Source organism: Microcebus murinus, chromosome 10, assembly GCF_040939455.1.
Source record: "Microcebus murinus isolate Inina chromosome 10, M.murinus_Inina_mat1.0, whole genome shotgun sequence".
In the NCBI taxonomy this organism is placed as follows: domain Eukaryota; kingdom Metazoa; phylum Chordata; class Mammalia; order Primates; family Cheirogaleidae; genus Microcebus; species Microcebus murinus.
In genome coordinates this window covers 67,035,714-67,055,178 of record NC_134113.1, presented here as the reverse complement: position 1 = coordinate 67,055,178, position 19,465 = coordinate 67,035,714, and the positions used below count along the sequence as shown (strand labels likewise).

At 38.4% G+C, this 19,465-nt stretch overlaps 1 protein-coding gene across 1 annotated transcript in view; it reads left to right on the top strand.

Moving 5' to 3' along the window:
- C10H12orf56 (chromosome 10 C12orf56 homolog) overlaps positions 1 to 19,465 on the top strand; it is a 78,709-nt gene that overhangs the window by 46,223 nt on the left and 13,021 nt on the right. Inside the window, exons 6-11 of the mRNA XM_012782380.2 lie at positions 6,269 to 6,413; positions 7,972 to 8,078; positions 8,873 to 8,962; positions 15,958 to 16,081; positions 18,847 to 18,921; positions 19,229 to 19,303. Coding sequence (XP_012637834.2) covers positions 6,269 to 6,413; positions 7,972 to 8,078; positions 8,873 to 8,962; positions 15,958 to 16,081; positions 18,847 to 18,921; positions 19,229 to 19,303 — 616 coding nt within the window. The remainder of the gene's footprint in view (positions 1 to 6,268; positions 6,414 to 7,971; positions 8,079 to 8,872; positions 8,963 to 15,957; positions 16,082 to 18,846; positions 18,922 to 19,228; positions 19,304 to 19,465) is intronic.

Below are 19,465 nucleotides of genomic sequence, written 5' to 3'. Positions count from 1 at the left end.
TGTGTCTCAAAAAAAAAAAAAAAAAAGGCCGGGCGCTGTGGCTCACGCCTGTAATCCTAGCTCTTGGGAGGCCCAGGCGGGCGGATTGCTCAAGGTCAGGAGTTCAAAACCAGCCTGAGCAAGAGCGAGACCCCGTCTCTACTATAAATAGAAAGAAATTAATTGGCCAACTGATATATATATAAAAAATTAGCCGGGCATGGTGGCGCATGCCTGTAGTCCCAGCTACTCGGGAGGCTGAGGCAGAAGGATCACTCAAGCCCAGGAGTTTGAGGTTGCTGTGAGCTAGGCTGACGCCATGGCACTCACTCTAGCCTGGACAACAAAGCGAGACTCTGTCTCAAAAAAAAAAAAAAAAAAAAAAAAAAAAAAAAAGAAAACAAAACAAAAAAAGGATCTTTCTTGATCCCTCAAGACTAAGATAGGAGGGACCCCCCCATAACATCCTATGCTTACACATCTTGTAGCACTTGCCAGTCTATATGATGATTGCTTGTTTGACTATTTGCTGCCCTATTATGCAGTATATTCCTTAAGGATAGGAACCTTAGAATGAATGAATGAATAAGATAGAGGCTGCAACCAGATCATAAAAGGGCCTATATTCCAGCCTAAGGAGTTTGGATTTTATCCAGACTTCGGAGTTCTATTATGTCCTTATCACAGGTTGGCCTTATATTGTAGTAATTACTTGTGATGTGACTGTCTCTTGCATTTGATAGTAAGCTCTTGGAAGGCAAGGAATATGTCTTTTTAATCTTGGTATTGTTCTTACATAAAACAGTGCTTCGCACACAGTAAGCAGCCAGTGAATTTATAATGTCAGCAATTGTGATGTCAAGTAAGTCATGGGCAAGTTTTGAGAGGTTTGCAATAGTGAGATATATTGGGGAGTCATGCAAATGAGCTAAGAGTAAATTAATTTTAAAAGATGCATATTCATCCCTCACTAAAAGGAACCAAAGTTCTTTAGAAAAATGGCTGATTCTACCTCTGGGGCAGTAAACATACAAAATGAATCTGAAACAGCTTATAACCAGAAATCAAAGACAACAGGCCCTGACTAAAGGACACAGAAACACTCATGAAGAGGCTCCCAATAGCCAAAGATGGGACAACCTAGCATCAGAAAGAAAGAAGGAATGAGGTGATTGAAACAGAATCCCAGCTAATGAATGTGGAAAGTTTAACAGAATTACAAAATTGCTGTTTTTGCAACCTCTAATGAAATAATAGATTCATGTGGCTGTCCTCAGTGGATGAAACCATTAGACAGAAAGTGAAGCGGAACTTCAAATGGAAGGATCATGTTGTAAATAACTAAACCCATTGATTATTCTTAGCATCACTGAAGTAGGGCAACTTCACGTGCCTCATTATTTGATGTGATATGAAACACACAGCACCGACACCTAGGAAGTATTTCTGCTAAGACAGTTAAACCTGAATCTGACTTAAAAACGCGGGTGTGCCAGCCTTAAAATCCCGACAGATGCTACAATATGGATGATCTAAAGACATGATGATAAGTGAAATATGCCAGACACAATAGGGCACATACTGTATGATTCCACTTATATAAGGAACCCGGAATAGGCAGATTCATAGAGACAGAAAGTAGAATAGAGGTTACAAGGGGCTGCAGGGAATGGGGAAGAGAGAATTAGTGTTCAGTGGGTACAGACTTTCTGTTTGGGAAGATGAAAAAGTTCTGGAAATGGATGGTGGTGATGGTTGCACAAGATTGTGAATGCACTTAATGTCACTGAAAAACGGTCACAAAAGTAAATTTATGTTATGCATATTTTACCTCAATTTTTTAAAATGTGTGTGTGGCTGGTCCAAGTGCAGTGGTGTTTACAACTAATTGATCACAACCAGTTACATATTCCTTTGTTCCTTTTCCACTCCCACTGCTTCACTTGACTAGTCTTTACAAAAAATTTAAAAAAAAATGTGTGTGGGCCGGGCGCGGTGGCTCACGCCTGTAATCCTAGCACTCTGGGAGGCTGAGGCGGGTGGATTGCTTGAGGTCAGGAGTTCGAAACCAGCCTGTGCAAGAGCGAGACCCTGTCTCTACTATAATTAGAAAGAAATTAATTGGCCAACTAATATATATAGAAAAAACATTAGCCCGGCATGGTGGCGCATGCATGTAGTCCCAGCTACTTGGGAGGCTGAGGCAGAAGGATCGCTTGAGCCCAGGAATTTGAGGTTGCTGTGAGCTAGGCTGATGTCACGGCGCTCACTCTAGCCTGGGCAACAAAGCGAGATTCTGTCTCAAAAAAAAAAATTAAAAAAAATAAAATAAAAAAATATATATATATGTGTGTGTGCGTATGTGTAACAGAATAGATAAAATGAGATTGGCAAAACATTGAAAATTATTGAAACTAGGTGATGGGTAAAGAGGTTTCTTAGACAGTTTTCTCCATTTTTGTTTATGTTGGAAAACTTCCATAATAAAAAATTTTTAAAAACTTAAACATAACAAGCAAATATGAGAAGTATCTTATTTAGTCTTGATTTTAACAAACCAAACAAAAAAAGACATATTTAAGATTTTAGAGGAGTTTAAAAATGAACTGGGTATTAGATAATAACAAAGAAGTTTTGATAATGTTCTTGGAGTGATAATAATAATTTTATAAGAAAATGTTCATTTTGTTTGGAGATCTGTTCTGAGCTATATAGGGGTTAAATGACATAATGTTTGGAATTTCTTTGAAAAAAAGATTATACAGATAGCTTAGAATTTCGACATGTTTTTGTACATTTGTTCTAAAAAATATTAGTTTTCATTTTGGTGCTTTATTTAAAGTAATTTTAAAGCTAACTGTCTAATAAAACAGACTTAAATTTGTATATGTGTGGCTTGAAATTTATTTCTGAAGGCAAGAATAAGAGTTCTACCATTATCCTGACTCAGGAAAAGCATATTTCTTATAAAATTAATTCCTGAAGGCAACACATTTATTAAGTTTTTATTTATTTATGTTTTTTGAGGCAGAGTCTTGCTCTGTTGCCCAGGCTAGAGTGCTGTGGCATCAGCCTAGCTCACAGCAACTTCAAACTCCTGGGCTCAAGTGATCCTCCTGCCTCAGCCTCCTGAGTAGCTGGGACTACAGGTGTGCACTACCAGCTAATTTTTAGTAGAGACCGGGTCTCGCTCTTGCTCAGGCTGGTCTCGAACTCCTTAGCTCAAACTATCCTCCCGCCGTGGCCTCCCAGAGTGCTAGGATTATAGGCATGAACATATTTAAAATGCAGGGATTTCAAATGCACTGTGAGGGATGTGAAGATACACAATAGTCTTTATCTGCAAGGCACCTTCGGTTTAAAGTCTTTGGGTTTTCAAATTATAATTCTATCACAGATGTGACAGTTCTGTAGCATGACCATCGTGAACATAATGCACATCAGTGCTGAGATAATATATGAAAAGCCTTTTCCAGCTGGAAGGCATTATACACATGAGAAGTATTATTTATACTGAATGTCTAGAAAAATGAAAATATATAGGAAAAATAAAGCTTATCATTAGATCAAGAATCTTTCTTGCAACATTATCTTGGTATATTTATTTTTTCTAGCTGATGAAAATACAGAGTATCTGTTGACTTTAATATAGATTTCCCTCTTTATTCCTAAGTTAATGGAGTCTTCTGGCACTAGACTTTTTCTTATTTAAGTTAGTCAAATGAATTTTGTCATCTACGTAAAAGTAAATATTCTCTGAATGTCCAAAGAACTTATATAGTTATTGGTAACTTGTCTGTGGTAATATAGAATACTTAATCTAACTTGAATTTATGATGTATATGAAACCTCAATTTCTATATGAATTGATTGTATGAAGAGGTTAGTGTGCCTTTTCCTATGAAAAATTTTCCTACTTTAAAAAAAATTAGTTTGGCATTGCAATCTATTATAATAGGTGGCAAAGGATGAAAAACGGTTTGTTTCTATTGTGGATCATAGCAAATTGCTGACTTCAAATGGGAAAAACAGGAAAATCAGTTTCAAAATAATTCTGCTGATATTGTATTTTATCTGAGCTTTTGCTTTCCTAAGGTCATTTGTTTGTGAAAACTACATTTCTATTGTTTTTGGAGTTCTGAGAGTGTAGAGGGATTTTATAGTTATTTTTTAAATGAAAGATGATGGTAATTAGAGGTGTATATAAGGAAGCAGGATCTCAAACTTATTCCTGTTTTGTTTGGAGACCATTTATTAGACTCTTACCGTTTGCTGAGGACATGCATTCACTAAAGCATCAAAACAGCAAAATTGAATAGGTATTATCATCACCCCCATTTTATAGAGAAGGAAATTGAGGCACAGAAACTATGTAACTTACCTATGGTACTTACCTAACCAAGTAGAGGCAGACCTGCGGTTCTGACTTCAGCCCTCATGCTCAGACTCATTATGTTCTACTGCCTCTCTGATTGCTGTTGCTGAATTGGAAATTATCTCTAGCATCTTCACTGGAAAAGAGACTGTTTTTTTTTTTTTTTTTTTTTGAGACAGAGTCTCGCTTTGTTGCCCAGGCTAGAGTGAGTGCCGTGGTCTCAGCCTAGCTCACAGCAACCTCAAACTCCTGGGCTCAAGCGATCCTTCTGCCTCAGCCTCCCGAGTAGCTGGGACTACAGGCATGCACCACCATGCCCAGCTAGTTTTTTTTTTTTTCTATATATATTAGTTGGCCAATTAATTTCTTTCTATTTACAGTAGAGACGGGGTCTCACTCTTGCTCAGGCTGGTTTCGCACTGACCTGACCTCGAGCAATCTGCCCACTTCGGCCTCCCAGAGTGCTAGGATTACAGGTGTGAGCCACCGCGCCTGGCCAAAAAAGACTGTTTTTAAAGAGGTATTAATTTGGGGGTTAATAAAAGAGTCTCATTGACTGGATAGAGGAGAATATCTCAGATGTTTTTTAGATAAAGAGGAAAGCAGTGGGCAAGAGCCAACATTCTATTATTGGGATAAATGGCTGGTATTGCAGATTTCTGGAGTAGGTGGTAAAAAACGTTTTTACTTCAAGTCAGAAATTCTCAGATTCCATCAACCTACACAGAATATGAAATATGTTTCCTACTTTTACTTTGCAACCCTGGCTTTCTGAATCATTAGTTGTGTGAACTTGGACAGGTCACTGAACCCCTCCAACTTCCTATAAAATACCCTAGTAATTCCTAGATCAGACCCCGTAGTGGGAGCCAGCTCAGTGAGTGAACTGGTCCATGGAAGGGACCCAGGCCAGAGCCTGCCATGTCGCCAGTGCCCAGCTAAGTGTAAGTTGTTATGACTGAGCACAGCGGAGATGGAAACAATATTTAACCTGATAACATTTTTCTTCAAGTTGCTAAAAGTCAGCTGGGGGGCCAGGATGCATACACAGATGCCTACAACGGAATGAAATAGGATTAATGTGATGCTAGGCATGAGAAAAAAACTGCAATGGCAGAGGGGCTGCATTCGTTGGTGAAATTAGGGAAAGATCTAAGGAGAAGGTCTTTTCAGCTCAGCCAGCTGTTCCGGAAGTGTGGAACGCACTTGGTTCAGTGATGGGAGATGATTTTGGGTGCTCAGACACAGCATGAAGGAACTTTGAATTTTCTGGTGGAAAAGTTAGATTTCTTTTTCCAGCTACTCTCATCTCATTAGGGCGAACCTCTCCACGTGGGGCCAGCAGTGACATCGGTCAGTTGTCAGCAGTGACATGTTCATCTGTCTTTTCATCACTGAGAGAGCAGGCCTCGGGCTCAGAATGTGGAGCATCCACTTAAAATTTGTGTTGCTTTCATGCTATTTTTACAGTTGCCCACTATTTATGCCAAGAGGTATTGGTTTTCCCTGTAATGTAGCGATACAAAGTTTCCTTTACAAATAAACTTTAAGCAAGGAAAAAAAACGAGTTACTTGAAGAAAATTAAGCAAATAATATTACATATGGTTCATGGATTATGGTAAATGGTATGAGCTAAGCCATCAAAGAGGGACAGAAATTTACTAGGGACAGTGAGAGCATTCCTGGTGTGTGGACTTTAGAAAAGGGGCAGTGGTAAAAAGAGAGAATAATAACCAGTTCAATCTGGAGGTTGCAGATTTCCCTACCAATAAGTAAGAAGGCTAGAAGTAAAAAAACTATTAGTAAAATTCCACTAGTAACAAAGTATTTACAAACCTGTCAGTAATCGTTGATGTTCATAACTGCTATTTCTTGCCATTTTTCACATGGACAATTTTCTTGTGTGCCTGTAGATCTGAGGAGAAAATTAAGCACTTCAGTCAACTTAAGTCTGAACTTATTCTTAAAGACAATACTTTGAGGAAGATACTTTGTTTAATTACGGAACTTAAAGTAGCAGCCCAGAAAAACTTCATCCTGAAAAGGCTTTTCTGGAAAGTAGGTGTTTTGTTTTGCTTTTACTCTTTAAAGCTTGTTTTACCTCTGTACCAAATATAAGCATAAGTTAAAATAACAATAAATGCCTTGTATTCTGATGCTGTGTTTCAAACCGTTGATTAAATTTAATTCAGTCACGTCTTAGCACTTGAAAATTTGGGATGGGATCAATAATGTTCGTGTGTGTGTGTGTGTGTGTGTGTGTGTGTGTGTGTGTGTGTTGTGGGGAAATGGGAAGGGAGGGGTGTACCAAAAGCAGCTTGCATGGGGTTGGCTGGCAAAGTCAAAGAAGAGAGAGATTAAAGGGAAAGTTTTTGGCATGCAAGATATATTAGTACAGACGGTGAGATGAGCAAGTAGATTTCAAGAAGGTTTACTATGCAGGTTCCCCTATAGCAAAAATATAATTTTTAAAAATTCCTTTTGAGTGTAGGACTGGTATTTTAAAAAATGTGACTCCTGGGAAGCCAAGGCAACCTGTTTTCACTCAGTAAGTTACAGATAATTCATTTTCACATTCCGGGGAAGGTGTTAAGAAGTCCAGGTGAACATGTACTCACCAGCAAATTGGTATTAACGGATCAACACCTAAGTGGACATATAGGAGTAACATTTATCGGGTGTCGGGAGGGTGGGAGGGGGGAGGTGGGGAGGGGTATATACAACCACAATGAGTAAGATGTGCAACGTTTGGGAGATGGACACACTTGAAGCTCTTCCCCGAGGGGGGAGGGGGACATGGGCAATATAAGTAACCTCAACACTTGTACCCTTATAATACGCTAAAATAAAATTAAAAAAAAGAAGTCCAGGTGAGTAGTGGTGTGGTGCTAATGAGCCCAGGAGTGGGGCAAGCCTGCCTGGGCTATATGTTGTATCCTAATTCTGCTCAGTCTCCTACGTGGCTGCCACTGTTTTATCGGGCAGTTGTGAAGCACACAAACTGCCAGCTGTACAAGACAGTCCTGGCCACTGCCTAGGTGCTTCATCTGCAGGATGACCAACCTTCTTGGTTTGCCCAGCACCACCCCTAGTGTTTTTGCTCTGGTCACCAGGACAGTGGTCTCCTGGTTGTAAGTAAAAAGTATGTTTTCAATTGGGCTATGCTAGTATGAAGGAGAGATATTATAATTCACTTCTTTCCTCAAAGAACAAATCATTTCTTCATGCTTTGTATTACATAAGGGTAGAGAGTTTTAACAACTGATACTGGCCAGAAGAAGTGGCTCACGCCTGTAATCCCAGCACTTTGGGGAGGTCAAAGCAGGAGGATGGCTTGAGGGTAGGGGTTCAAGACCAGCCTTGGCAACATAGTGAGACCCCCATGGCTACACAAAAAAATTAAAAATTAGCTGGTGTGATGGCATGTACCTGTAGTCACAGCTATTGGGGAGGCTGAGGTAGGGGGATCGCTTGGGCGCAGGAGTTCAAGGATACATTGAGCTATGATCACATCACTACACTCCAGCCTGGGTGACAGAGTGAGACCCATAAACAAACCAACCAACGAAACAACTGATATCTTAATAACCATCTTTTTTCTCACTTGCTTTCACAGACCAGTGACCTTTTCAGTTTCCTAGTGAACAAACTTCGTGAATACTTGCCGGAATCTAGGGATAAGAACGCACTTGGAAACCAAAGGCAAAGGGCTGATGAGCTGGTGTAAGTACTAACTAGATGATCACAGATATTTTCCCCCCCCCTAGGGTGTTAAAGATAAATGGAAAGCATTGGACAAACTATATGCTGTATTAATGATTAATGGGGCTGCAAGTTTTGCTTTGCATGGATTTTTTAAAAATAGCATTCATTTTTTCTTAATTTGTCTTAATTTTAATGGAAAGATACACAAGAAACTAGTAATATTGGTTTCCCCAAAGGAGGAAAAATGGGCATCTGGAGGAAAGATAGTTTTCATTGTATTCTCTTTTTTACCTTTGACACTTCGAGCCAAATATTATCTATTTTAGAAAACTAAAATGATAAAAGATAATTTTAAAATAAAGTAGTGCTTGAATATCCTGAAAACTTTGGGAAACATATACATACAAAAAGAATATTAAAATGACTTATTCGGGTGTGGTGGTGCATGCCAATAGTCCTAGCTACTTGAGAGGCTGAGGCAGGAGGATCATTTGAGGCCAGGAGTTTGAGGATATAGTGTGCAATAACTGGGACTGTGAATAGCCACTGTACTCCAACCTGGATAACACAGTAAGACTCCTATCTCTTAAAAAATAAATGTCTTAACCAACATTCAGCTATTCATTCTTTCATTCAACAAATATTTTTGAGTGCTTGCTATGTAGCTATCACAGGCACTCAGCCAATTTCCTGTACTTTTTTCTATATGGATATCTGAAAGCAATTCTAGCAAGGATTACTATTTTTGTGGAATTCTGAGCTTCTAATAAAATCATACTATTTCCACGCTTTTTTTTCTCTTTGTTTTTTAGGGCATGCATCGAAATTTTACAGACCCTAGGACTCATGTTCAGAGAAACAGAAACTGAGTCATCACGCCTGAACACATTGGCAGCTAAAAAGTAAGGTCTTTTAGAGGACATTGGGACCTGGTAGTTGGAACCCATTTACTATTCTTTTGAGTGTCTTCCAAAACTCATAACTCTCTAACTTCTCTGTTCAACCCCCTCCTAAGTATATTATGTGCTTTTGTTTCTCTATCTACTTCCTTCTGTGATGAACAGATTAATTGGCACATGCTGAGTTCTCTCTGTACCTCTGGGTTGTTAAGGGTACAGAGAATTTCTTAGACTAACTTTATTTTTGTCCTAGTGTGGTGAACTTGAAAAAGACCAAATGAGTCATTCTATGTTAAAAGTCAAGGGGTCTCTGCTAGAATTTCCCAGAGTATTTTTATATCCACACAGTAGAAAAATTGCAAAGGCAGGAATTATAGTAGCCTCATTTACTGTATAATTGTGTGACTTTGGAGTGAATGACCTTGGAGGGTTTATTAACATATAGGGTGAGCTGCTGTAATAAAGATACTCTAAAATACATGGCCCAAAGAAGATAGAAATATGTGTCTTCCTCACATAGCAGTTCAGAGTAGACAGTCAGGCTTTCCTCCACCAGGTCATCCAGGGACCCAGGTTTCTTCCCTTTTGCTACTCTGCCATCTTCTGTCCTGCTGTCTTTGTCCTCATGGTTGAAGCCAGTTGATCTTCATGACTCCATTATACCCTGTGGGAAGCAGAGAGAGAGAAGTAAAGGGCAAGCAAATTTCCTCTTCAAGTGAGGCATATAACACTTCTGCTCACATTCTTTTGGTGAGAACTTTAGGCACATGGCTGTACCTAGCTGCAAGAGAGGCTGGAAAATATGTCTGTAGTTGCACAGCCATGGGCTTACCTAAACTTTGGATGGCAGTGAGGACATCTGTTATTAAAGGGAAGAATGGAAAAATAATAAATAAGTGAAATGGTCTCTTGGTAAAACAAAAGAATGGAAGAATATATAGTTGGGGACAGTAGCGTTCTTTGCCACATAACGTTGTGTGTTTGCAGTTCTGCACATCATCTACTTGAATTTTTAATATGTCTTTATAGACTATGAATTATGTCCTTGAGCAATGTTCTGGCTAAAATCTTTTTTTTTTTTTTCTGCCCTCATCAATTATTTATCTAAATTTGCTGTATTAGAAGGTGGAGGAAGGATTAGGGCCATGGACTCTAAAATACTCAAACTGTGAGAAAGAAATAAGAACACTTAGTAATAATTTTCCAGGCTATTTATTACAGACTTTTAAAAATAAATTTAATGATAATATTCATTAATATTTCTTAAGCAACTTATGTGCCAGGGATTATGGGTATATATGCTTTACAGCAGAGGTGGGCAAACATTCCTGTAAAGAGTCAATAGTAAATATTTTGGCTTTTCAGACCATACAGTCTCTGTTGCAACTACTCAACTCTGCCACTGTAGCACAAAAGCAGCCATGGACAGTACATAATGAATGGGCAAAGCTGTGTTCCAATAGAGGTTTATTTATAAAAATAAGCTGTGGCTGGTTTTGGCCTGTAGGCCATATTTTGCTGATCCCTGCTTTACAACAAAAAAGAATATACACGCTGTTATTTTCTCTGAATACTTCTTTATGCAACTGGTGGCCCTGCCACTTCCCCAATCTCCAAGATGGAGATTCAAGATTATTTCTGATATTTCCATCTTCTCCTAGATTTAAATTATTGCCACAGCTCTTGTTTTTTTGGAGACAGGGTCTTGCTCTGTCCCCCCAGCTCACTGCAACCTCACTCCTGGGCTCAAGTGATCCTCCTGGCTCAGCCTCCCGAGTAGCTGGGACTTATAGGTGTGCACCACCACGCCTGGCTAATTTTTGTATTTTTTGTAGAGATGGGGTCTTGCTTTTGCTCGGGTCTTGAACTCCTGTCCTCAAATGATCCTCCTCCCTCAGCCACCCATGAGGCATGAGCCACCGCACCTGGCCTATACTACATCTTGTTACCCTTTTTCTCTACCTTTTGGACCCTACCTTCCTATATCCAAGTTGAAAAAAAATCACCCTTATCTCTGTTGTAAAGTGTTGCTTTTAATTGTCTTGTTTCAGCTTGATGTGATCACATCAACCCTACTATATCAAGCCTCTTCTCTGGTATGACTCATTCTTTTCGTGTCCTTCGATACATACATTATATTGCTATAGTAGAGTCTGGTTGTAATACTGCCTTTTTTCAGCCAATTTCGATATGCCTAGGGTCAAGTCATATTGCCCATAGTGTTAACTAGCACAGTCAGTGTCTAATAGAATTGCACTAGCCTTCTATTGCCATGTAACAAATTACAAGAAACTTAGCATAAAGCAAAATGCATCTATAATCTCACATTGTCTGTGGATCGGGAATCTAGGCCCAGTTTAACTGGATCCTCTGCTGAAGGTCTCACAAGGTGGCTTCAGTCAAGGTGTAAGCAGAGGCAGAGGTCTCATCTGAGGCTTGAGGTTCTTTTCCAAGCACATTTGGGTGGTTGTTAGTAAAATTCATCTCCTGACAGCTATAGAACTCAGGTGGTTTGTTTCTTAGCAGGAAACTCTCTCTGAGCTCAGGGAGGGACTAAGCTCTCTTTTATAAGGCTCATCTGATTAGATCAGGCCCTTTGGATAAGCTGTTTTTTTTTTTGAGACAGGGTCTTGCTCTGTTGCCCAGGCTGGAGTTGAGTAGTGTGGTCATAGCTCACTGCAGCTTTGAACTCCTGGGCTCAAGCAATCCTCCTATCTCAGCCTCCCTATTAGCTAGGACTGTAGGCATGTGCCACCAGAACTGGCTAATTTTTTTTTTTTTTTGAGACAGAGTCTCACTTTGTTGCCCAGGCTAGAGTGAGTGCCGTGGCGTCAGCCTAGCTCACAGCAACCTCAAACTCCTGGACTCAAGCGATCCTCCTGCCTCAGCCTCCCGAGTAGCTGGGACTACAGGCATGCGCCACCATGCCCAGCTAATTTTTTTATATATATATCAGTTGGCCAATTAATTTCTTTCTATTTATAGTAGAGACGGGGTCTCGCTCTTGCTCAGGCTGGTTTTGAACTTCTGACCTTGAGCAATCCGCCCACCTCGGCCTCCCAAGAGCTAGGATTACAGGCGTGAGCCACAGCGCCCGGCCAGAACTGGCTAATTTTTAAAAATTGCTTTTTTTTTTTTTTGTAGAGACAGGGTCTTGCTATGTTTCCCAGGCTGGTCTCATGCGCCTAGGCTCAAACAATCCTCCTGCCTTGGTCTCCCAAAGTGCTGGGATTATAGGCATGAGCCACAGAGCTTGGCCAAGCTAATCTTTTTGATTAACTCAAAATTCAGCTACATAGGGGCCTTAATTATAGTTTCAGAAACCTTTTACCTCTCCCATCTAATGTAACATAATCACAAGAGTGATAATCAAATATATTCAGAGATCCCGCCCATACTTAAGGGGAAGGGATTACTTAGGGTAGGTATACAGCAGACTGGGAATCTTGGAAGCCATGTCAGATTTCTACCTGCCACAGTAACGTAGACTGACTTATGGGACTATGAGTTTGCCCTTCAAAGTGTATATTTTAAAAGACTCTGTAATACATTCAAAATTCATACATTGGAAATAATAACAATCTACACAATGAAAGTATAAACTGTTGGGGCTGGACAGGGTGGCTCATGCCTATAATCCTAGCACTTTGGAAGGCAGAGGCAGGAGGATTGCTTGAGGCCAAGACCAGCCTGGGGAAGAGAGAGACCTTGTTTTTGCAAAAAAAAAAAAAAAAAAAAGAAAAACAAAAATTTTTAAAAATTAGCCAGGCATGGTGGCGCACGCCAATAGTCCCAGATACTTGGGAGGTTGAGGTAGGAGGATCCCTTGAGCCCAGGAGTTTGAGGTTGCAGTGAGCTATGATAATGCCATTGCACTGTAGCCTGGGCAGCAGAGTGTGACTTTGACTCAAAAACAAAAGCAAAAGCAAAAAAACCCCACAAAGTTATTGAAACTTGATGTTGGGCTATAAAAAAGAGTATTAAACTGTTGGGACTATTTTTAAGGCTCTGATGTAAATCCTATAATAAGTCTCTATTTTCAGGATGAAACTATCATTTTGATTAAAATTTCTTCTATTATTGGCCTAGTGGATTTTAAATTGAGTTGGCAGAATGGGTGGATTTCAAATTAAATTCCACTTGAGCAAATATAAAAGCAGTTATTCATTTCAGCATTTTCCTCTTTATTATTTTCATAAGTGGAGATTGTTAATAAACCCATTTTGCTATATTCTTCTTGAAATGTGCCACATTCTTTCATATCCTAGTATTGCTAGAGTTGCATTTATATATTATCACAGCAAGTGACCTAGAATTTGATAGTTCCTTTTCTTAGGCTTGGATATATGATACTTTGAAAAGAAGCTGTTACTGAAAGAAAATAAAGGACTATAATTAAATATAACAGTGAGTGGAATGCGAATTCAAACTTAATATCAAGAAAAGCTTCTAAAGAAAGTGTTTTGTTGATCTTAAAAGGGTCTTCTAAAAGTAAGATTGGACATTTTAAATAGCCTGAATAAAACATTAGCAAATACCCTGTAGGCTATAACCTGCTTTTTTTTTTTTTTTTTAGCAATGTACTAACTGATATGATTCTTTTCCAGATATGAGAACTGGATTTGCTTTTTGTGTTAGAGAAAGGATAAGAATTGTGGGGTTTTTTTTGAGATAAGGTCTCATTCTGTTGCCCAGGCTAGAATACAGTGGTATTATCATAGCTCACTGCAACCTCAAACTCCTGGACTCAAGCAACTCTCCTGCCTTAGCCTGTGAGTAGCTGGGACTGCAGTCGTGAGCCACCATATCTGGCTAATTTAATTTTGTTTATTTGTTTGTTTTGTTTTTTGTGGCACGGGGGTCTCCCTGTTGCTCAGGCTGGTCTCAAACTCCTGGCCTCAAGCAATCCTCCTGCCTCTGCCTTCCAAAGTGCTAGGATTACAGATGTGAGCTATTGTGCCCGGCTGGAATTGTATTTTTATTAGAATTTAGGTTAATCATGGGCTTCTAATCATGGTAATGGCTTCAGTGATTGTAAAAAGACTAGAAAGCCTCAGATATAACTAAACAAGGACTTATATATTCTCCTTTATTCCATTATGAAAGGAATGCTAATGGTTATTTGTATGGCCCTACCTTTAAGTTCTCTTACTACTCCTACCCCTCAAATCTAGTCTGACATTGTCTTCAATTAGGCAACTGATTTTTCTAGAGGTCTACCTTCAGCTCCTTTTCAACCATATACAGGTTGGACTTGACATATGCAGGTGGTGTTACTAACCCATCTCCTCGGGCTGCACATTTTGAATTGTGATTTTTTTGTCTTTTTATTTTGAAATAATAGGGCATATTATTTAACTACATAGTAATATGCAAGTAAATTATCAGTGTAGGTCAATGGATAGTACATTGCATTTGAAAGCAAAGGACCTGGCCGAGCACGGTGGCTCACGCCTGTAATCCCAGCACTCTGGGAGGCCGAGGCGGGAGGATCACTCAAGGTCAGGAGTTTGAAACCAGCCTGAGCAAGAGTGAGACCCTGTCTCTACTAAAAAATAGAAATAAGTTAATTGGCAAACTAAAAATATATAGAAAAAAATTAGCCAGGCATGGTGGCGCATGCCTGTAGTCCCAGCTACTCGGGAGACTGAGGCAGTAGGATCACCTGAGCCCAGGAGTGTGAGGTTGCTGTGAGCTAGGCTGATGCCATGGCACTCTAGCACAGGCAACAGAGTGAGACTCTGTCTCAAAAAAAAAAAAAAAAAAAGCAAAGGACCTGAGGTTTAATACTAGTTTTATTAATTAATAGCTAGTGGTATTCAGTGGAGCAATAAACCCCTGAAATGCTCTGTTGAAAGGATTCTGGAGTCACAAATCTTGGGATCAAATGAGCATTTTAAGAAATGCTGCACATTATTCACAATAACCAAGAAAAGGAAGCAACCTAAGTGTCCGGCATTGAGTGAACAGATAAAGAAAATGTGGTATATACACACAATGGAATATTATTCAGCCATAAAAAGAAGGAAATTTTGTCATTTTGGACAACACGGATGAAGCTGGAGGACGTTATGCTAAGTGAAATAAACCAGGCACAGAAACATAAATATGAGTTGAACTTTTGTGATCATGGATGATCTTGCTTACATATGGGATCTAAAAAAGTCAACTTCATAGAAACATAGAGTGTAGAATAATGCTTGTCAGAGGCTTAGGGGGTGTGGAGGAATTGGGAGATGTTGGTCAAATGGTACAAAATTTCAGTTGTATATGAGAAATAAGTTCAAGAGATCTATTGTACAACATGGTGACTATAGTTAATAATAATGTACTCTGTACATGAAAATCACTGAGAACAGATTTTCAGTGTTCTTATTGTATAAAAGTAAGTTTCTGAGGTAATGCATATGTTAATTCACTCAATTTATGAAGTATGTGTACAAATGTATACATAGTTCAAAATAGGTTGTATACCATAAATACATGCAATTTTTATTTGTCAATTTAAAAAGTTTAAAAAAGAAAGAAATTCTGCCTGCTGTTTCTTTGTCCTGGAGATACACAGTGCACCTCTGAGAAGTCCTGTAGTAAAGAGATCCAATAAGCTTGGTTTAATCAAGTATTTCCCATACCTCTTTTGACCACAGATTCTATTTTGACTGTAATATTGTCAGGAATTAGTAATCCACAAAAAGCCCTTTGGAAAACATTGCTATAATTGAAATCATCCAAATCTCCCTTAAATCCAGATTTTCTAAGCTTTCCAAGCTTTGTGTACTTCTAGAACTATACTTGCTCCAAGCCAAAAGACCAAGAAATTGTATTTTCATTTAAGTTTCTTATCTCTATACATTCCTTTGCAGGTCTGAAGGTCCAAAAGTTCAGCCAAAGATGGTCTGCAATACTTTGTTCTTTTAAGTATAATTATATTGTCTGCAAACTGGCTTTCCTGAAAATAAAATTTTACCCATTAATTGCCTTTTATTTGTTTATTTCAGGGGAACACTATTTAATCTCTTGGTAATTTTAATTAGCGAGCCTCAGATTCCAAAATCTTGCCCCATGTTTGATATCCAGTTGGTGGCTGATTCCACTTTAGTTGAAATGTCTTTTGATGCTAAGGTGAGATGAGAATTTTTGAGGTAAACTATAATTCTTATCTTTTAATGTAGACCATGACATTGTAGAATATATAAATGTAATTAAATCAAAGAGTAAATGTTTTGTCATTAAGCTCAAACTTAGATAACTATTCTATCAATATTAATATGTTCATTTTATATGTTTTAATGTATGTATACTAAGGAAAATAATTAGCATTCTTTATGAATTAGATAAATCTGTTTATGTCCCTCTGTATAAAAAATATTGATTTATATTCAATATGTAATTCCATAGTAGGAATCTAATTGGGGTGAAAAATCATTGTCTTGGAGATTTTAGGGTTAGTTCTCATGTTTTAGTTTATTATTTTCCTAACTGTATGAGCAGTATAAACTCTCAGTGAGAATTATTCATTTTTCTAAGGTTGTACTAAAACATGAGAAATATCAAACTGCCTAGAAAGTGTGTCTTCTGAGAGAATAAATCAATTTATCATTATTTTCAGGCCAACACAGCTTTTTTTTTTTTAAAGGATGGAACATGACTTGTTCTTAAATATACAATCAGAGTTATGTTTCAGAAAACTCATTTATTGAAGATTTATTGAAGATTATGGGCAAACAGTGTGCTAGGTGGTGGGGTTGAAGCAGTAAATAAACAGACAGAATTTCTGCCTTCATTAATTTATAATCTGGTGAAGGCAGACATTAATCAAATATATTCATGAACATGTATTTACAGACCGTATATAGTGTCTCCAATACCACTTTCAAGGGTGGAACGACTGGGTTAGAGATTAAAGAGTGGGATGGTTTGGGAGCATTTCAGGTTGCTAAAAAGAAATAAATGAATACATAAAAATAAAAAGTGAGATGGGGCCGGGCGCTGTGGCTCACGCCTGTAATCCTAGCTCTTGGGAGGCCGAGGCGGGCGGATTGCTCAAGGTCAGGAGTTCAAAACCAGCCTGAGCAAGAGCGAGACCCCGTCTCTACTATAAATAGAAAGAAATTAATTGGCCAACTGATATATATAGAAAAAATTAGCCGGGCATGGTGGCGCATGCCTGTAGTCCCAGCTACTCGGGAGGCTGAGGCAGAAGGATCACTCGAGCCCAGGAGTTTGAGGTTGCTGTGAGCTAGGCTGACGCCACGGCACTCACTCTAGCCTGGGCAACAAAGTGAGACTCTGTCTCAAAAAAAAAAAAAAAAAAAAAGTGAGATGGAAGCAAAACTCAGACAAACGAAGTTTTAAGAAGCTAGTGCAATAGTCTAGGTGAGGAATGACATGGGCCAGAAGGAAGCCTTCCTTTGCTCTCAAATGAGACTAGTGCTCCTTTTTAGATCCCTCTTCACATCCTGTACCTTTCTTTCACCCTCTTCACATCCTGTACCTTTCTTTGTTTCAGTTTATAATTATGCATTTGTTTATTTGATTGTTGGATTGCTATTTGTCCCCCAACTGGATTGTATATTCCAGGGGGGCAGGTACCATGTCTGTGTCGCTCTCCTGTGTATCCCCAACACCTAGCACGGTGTGTGATGCATACTTGTTGAATACATACATGAAGAAAAGGGATCTTAGTTGTAAAGAGGATAGATTCCAGAAATTTTTAGGAAATTGAGTTGATAGGTTGGTGTAAAAATAAAGTGTGAAGATTTAGAATGTGACTTTTAGATTCTGGCCTGAGAGTCAGACAAGAATTACAGGAAAAAGAGTAGGTTCAAAGGAGAAATAATGAGCTTGGTTTTGGATCTGTGGATTTGATTTGCCTATGGTATTTCCATTTGAAAATATCTTGTGGGCAGAATAGATAGGTCTGGGTTTTATGTTTTTTTGTTTTTGGACTTGCCGGTATGTTGTACTTGGGCTATTAGTGCGACCATCGGGAGATATTTTATAATATAAATTTTGGTTCCAAGGTCTAATAGAGCGGGAGATTTCATACTAGAGCTCTTGCTTGCAAAGAATATGGTTAGGGAGACTGTGTTGGTTTGCAGCATGCCCACAGACACTTCCCATGCACCAAGTGGCTTATGGGCCAGAAGACAGCCTCGCCAACTGTTTGGAGTTCTTGAGAGCAACAAAATGTCTCTAAGGCCTAGATTTACCCATACCACAGAAGAAATCTTAGTTCCAGTTGGGCATAAGCCTACATTCCCCAGAGAGTGAACTCAGGGGAGCATATCTCTACATTCTTAACACATTAACTGCCACGTGAGTTGCATTTAACTCATGCTAGTTTTGAGCCCTGGGCCTCGTGAAGCATCTGTAACTCACACGTCTTTTCACCTTGGGAGCTACGAGAACTATTTTTCAAGTTGCGTATAACTCATGCACAGAAAACAATAAAAAATGACAAATTTTTCATTAAATTAGAAAGGATCATTTTGTTTTTGAAGTTTTTATTCTATTTTCATAATAAAACACTCTAGCCCCAAGGGAAAAAAAAATTTTTTTCTAGTGTGGCACTCAATGTGTTAAAAGCAAGTAGGGTTGTTGATCTGATTAATTTTGTAAATCAAGTAGGTGATTTTTTGTGTTAGTATTCTGTGGTCCATTGTATTTTCTTTTCTTGACTCACTTTGGAACACTATTAAAGGTATAGTCTTTTTATGAGAGCCACTTTCTTGAGAATGATTGAACCAAATGGAACAGGAGAATCGACTATACTAATTATATTTGCAGTTAAACCAAAAATTCTAAGTACCTAAAGGGAATCAAGAGAAATTACTATTTTCTATCTCAGTCTATGATACTGTATTGATTATTCTTGAAAATTCTAGTTACAGAAGCTTATCCTGGAATATACAGATACAGCTACAGCACTTTTATATGAGATACTTCTTGTCTTTCAGCAGGTACAATATATTTTTGTTTGTTATATACATTATGTGACTATATGTTATATGACTATTAGGATAATGTATGTTATCTTTTATATATGATTAATAATACAACAAAAAATGCTTACTTTAGAGATGGTCTCCAAACTGGTTGATTTAAATGATACTACCTTTGCTCTCAAGTGCTCATCTGGCTTATTTTCCAAAATATTTATTTTAAAGATTTGATTAATCAGGATAAAAACATATTGAGAATGAGTATCCCTTTAGATACAATTTGAACTTCATGAATATAACCTGTTTATTTCCTTGAGTCTTTTAGGGAAATCTTGGATTGGGTTCCAGCAAGTTTGCTATTAGCTGGATGATGTCCTTTCTACAAAGTTGTCCTCCCATAGTAAGTACCTGGAAGCAAAAACAAAATCACCACTCAAGCCTAATTAAACACATGCTCTTGTGCTTAATTAATAAAACACAAATTTTCTCTATGGCATAGTCAAGTTTTAATTAAATAGTAAAGCTAGCAAAATGTAAATTTGATAGCTTTACTATTTAATTA